General features: G+C 42.8%; 1 protein-coding gene across 2 annotated transcripts in view; it reads left to right on the top strand.

Moving 5' to 3' along the window:
* Aak1 (AP2 associated kinase 1) overlaps positions 1 to 2,658 on the top strand; it is a 142,752-nt gene that overhangs the window by 97,723 nt on the left and 42,371 nt on the right. For both annotated transcript variants that reach the window (XM_021165060.1, XM_029478858.1), the window contains exons 6-7: positions 819 to 900; positions 1,580 to 1,712. In XM_021165060.1, coding sequence (XP_021020719.1) covers positions 819 to 900; positions 1,580 to 1,712 — 215 coding nt within the window. The remainder of the gene's footprint in view (positions 1 to 818; positions 901 to 1,579; positions 1,713 to 2,658) is intronic.

The following is a 2,658-nucleotide window of genomic DNA, read 5'->3' on the forward strand; positions in this document are numbered from 1 at the left end:
GAGAGCAGCATAGTTGAGTGGTTAGTAACATAAGATATTCACTTGGAACTAGTGCTTAAACTACTGTTTTCTTAAGTCAGAGCTAAGAATGCTATAGTTTTAGCCTCAAAGGACCCATGATCGTGGAACTAGAACAATGGCATGGTGCATAGGATNCTCGCCATGCAAATGTAAGGACCAGAGTTTGGATCCTTAGCACCCATGGAAAANGCCTGGTGGGCCTGTCTGTACTCCCAACACTTGGGAGCAAGCCAGATAGCTAGACTCATCCACAAGTCTCAGAAAGTAAAGTAGAAAGTAATGGAGGAAGACGCTCAACATCAGCTTCTGTTCTCCACATACATAGACACACATGTGAACATGCACTACATACATCACCACCAACCCCCAGGAAAGAACATATGGAATCGACACCCTAGCCAGGGCTCACTCAGAGTACCCTGCTTGTGTTGCATCTGAGTCTCAGGTGAAGGGTTTACTTCTTTAAAAGGGGTCAGCAAAATACAGCATTAGACTATAATGGCTTCTAGGGGAAAATTTGTCTTCATTTGAGGACCCCCTAAAAGGGGGTGCTTTTAGGACTTTATTTAGTGTATCATGTCTCAATACCCCAGTGCCCTAGGCATAGAAAGTCTGCTGTGAGAGGATTTGATGACATCATTGTCAAGGAGAAGTTTCACTTTAAGTGCACTAATATTTAATTTGCTCTTCTGCAGATTGCTGCCCAAGAATTGGATTCTAGTAATATAAAAGAAAAATTGCTCCTCCTTGATTATAGCAATGATATATTTAATAAAACATGAATCTCTTGATTGTAGATACACAACGCTCTCCTATCGAGCCCCAGAAATGGTCAACTTGTACAGTGGCAAAATCATCACTACGAAGGCAGATATTTGGGTATGTGTCAACTATGCCATCCACACAGCAGATGTTAGCAGGCCTTGGCTGGACTCCTGAGCTGAACCAGTCAGGAGCGAATGAATACACAGCATTGCCCAATGTTGACGATGATCCTTTTATTTTATTGTTTTATGTGCATGTGTGCTTTGCCGGCATGNATGTCTGCATTCTATGTGCGTGCAGTGTCCTCAGAACACAATGTTGGATCCCCTGGAACTGGGATTACAGATGGTTGTGAGCCTCTATGTGGGTGCTGGGAATCAAACCTGGGTCCTATGGAAGAGCCAGTGCTCTTAACCACTGAGCCATCTCTCCGGTTCCCTTGAAGATGATCTTGATATGAGGGGACAGCCATGGCCACTTGGAATATGGGGGGAAAACAAATAAAAACAAAAATCCCACCTACTTCAGTATGCTTTTCATGTTGTGCCAGTGCTTGTCATTCGTATGATATACTTCTTAAGAACAAACAAGTTGAAATCATTTTCTGATCACAGATAAAAATGTGACTCAGATGCTAGATTGTCAGTATGAGTTCTGAGATCAAGTGTTTCCTAGGTAATAATGCTTTGTGGGGTTTTCTGCTGGTAAATGNAGACAGTANTGATCTCTTGGCAGACCACTGGCTTTATAGTAAACAAACCACTGGTTGCAATGTGCTTTTTTATTTTTTTAGGCTCTTGGCTGTTTGTTGTATAAATTATGCTACTTCACTTTGCCGTTTGGGGAGAGCCAGGTGGCCATTTGTGACGGAAGCTTCACAATTCCTGATAACTCGCGTTATTCTCAAGATATGCACTGCCTTATTAGTAAGTATTTCAAGTTTCCAGTTTTATATTTTTTCTTTCTAATCACTGGGAATGGATTAGAGGATAAAGGGCTTAAGTCCCCGGAATAAGACTGAATGCGTGACAAAGAAATCATCTGATACTGTTGAATAGTGGTAGCACAGCAGTGTTCNCCTAGAGAAGTTGGTCTTTTTGTGAGAAAACTGAACCCCACTTCAGGACTGAGCCAGCCACACTGTTGGTCTGGTAGCTGTGCTCTGAGCAGCACGGTGCTGCTGTGTTGTGCTGCAGTAGGTGTGAGAGCTCAGAGTCCAGCTGACTCGAATCACGGGGTAGGAAGTGCATCTTTGAGAAGCTGGAAGCAGCTCAAGTGAGCGTGATTGCGGTACTGGAATGAATGTGTAATTAAGACCATATAACTCCATGGGCCCAGGTTTTTCCTCTCATTTAGATCATCACTAGATTTTTACAAGAAGCATCTAAATTGAGTGTCCTCTTTAAAATTCCAGAGAGTTTTATTTCTTTGTGTTATCATAGCCAGCATATGTACTAACATCCATTAACCAGATGGGAGAAAAGTAAGTGTTGTACCAGAGCATGTACTAAAATGCTAAGGAAAAAAGTCGTCCATAAAAATGCTGGCTAAGTTTGAAAAAGCCTCGTAGTCCATAAATCCTGAACTGCCCAATATGAGTCCTGGGCAGGGANCATCCTGAGAGAAAGAGAAGTGAGATAGAGCACCTGACCTGTGCTGGGGCTACCTGTGCCTCNCCCAGNTCTCAAACTTATTTACATGCCCACTTCCTTCCTTATCTAGAGACAGGCTCTCACTGTGGAGCTTTAGCTGTCCTGGAATTTACTATATAGACCAGGCTAGTCTTGAACTCACAGAAATCTGTGTGCTTCTACCTCCTGAGTACTAGGATTAAAGGCATGTGCCACCAAGCCTGGAAAACTTGTAGATTTA

This window comes from Mus caroli, chromosome 6 (genome assembly GCF_900094665.2).
Source record: "Mus caroli chromosome 6, CAROLI_EIJ_v1.1, whole genome shotgun sequence".
NCBI lineage: Eukaryota > Metazoa > Chordata > Mammalia > Rodentia > Muridae > Mus > Mus caroli.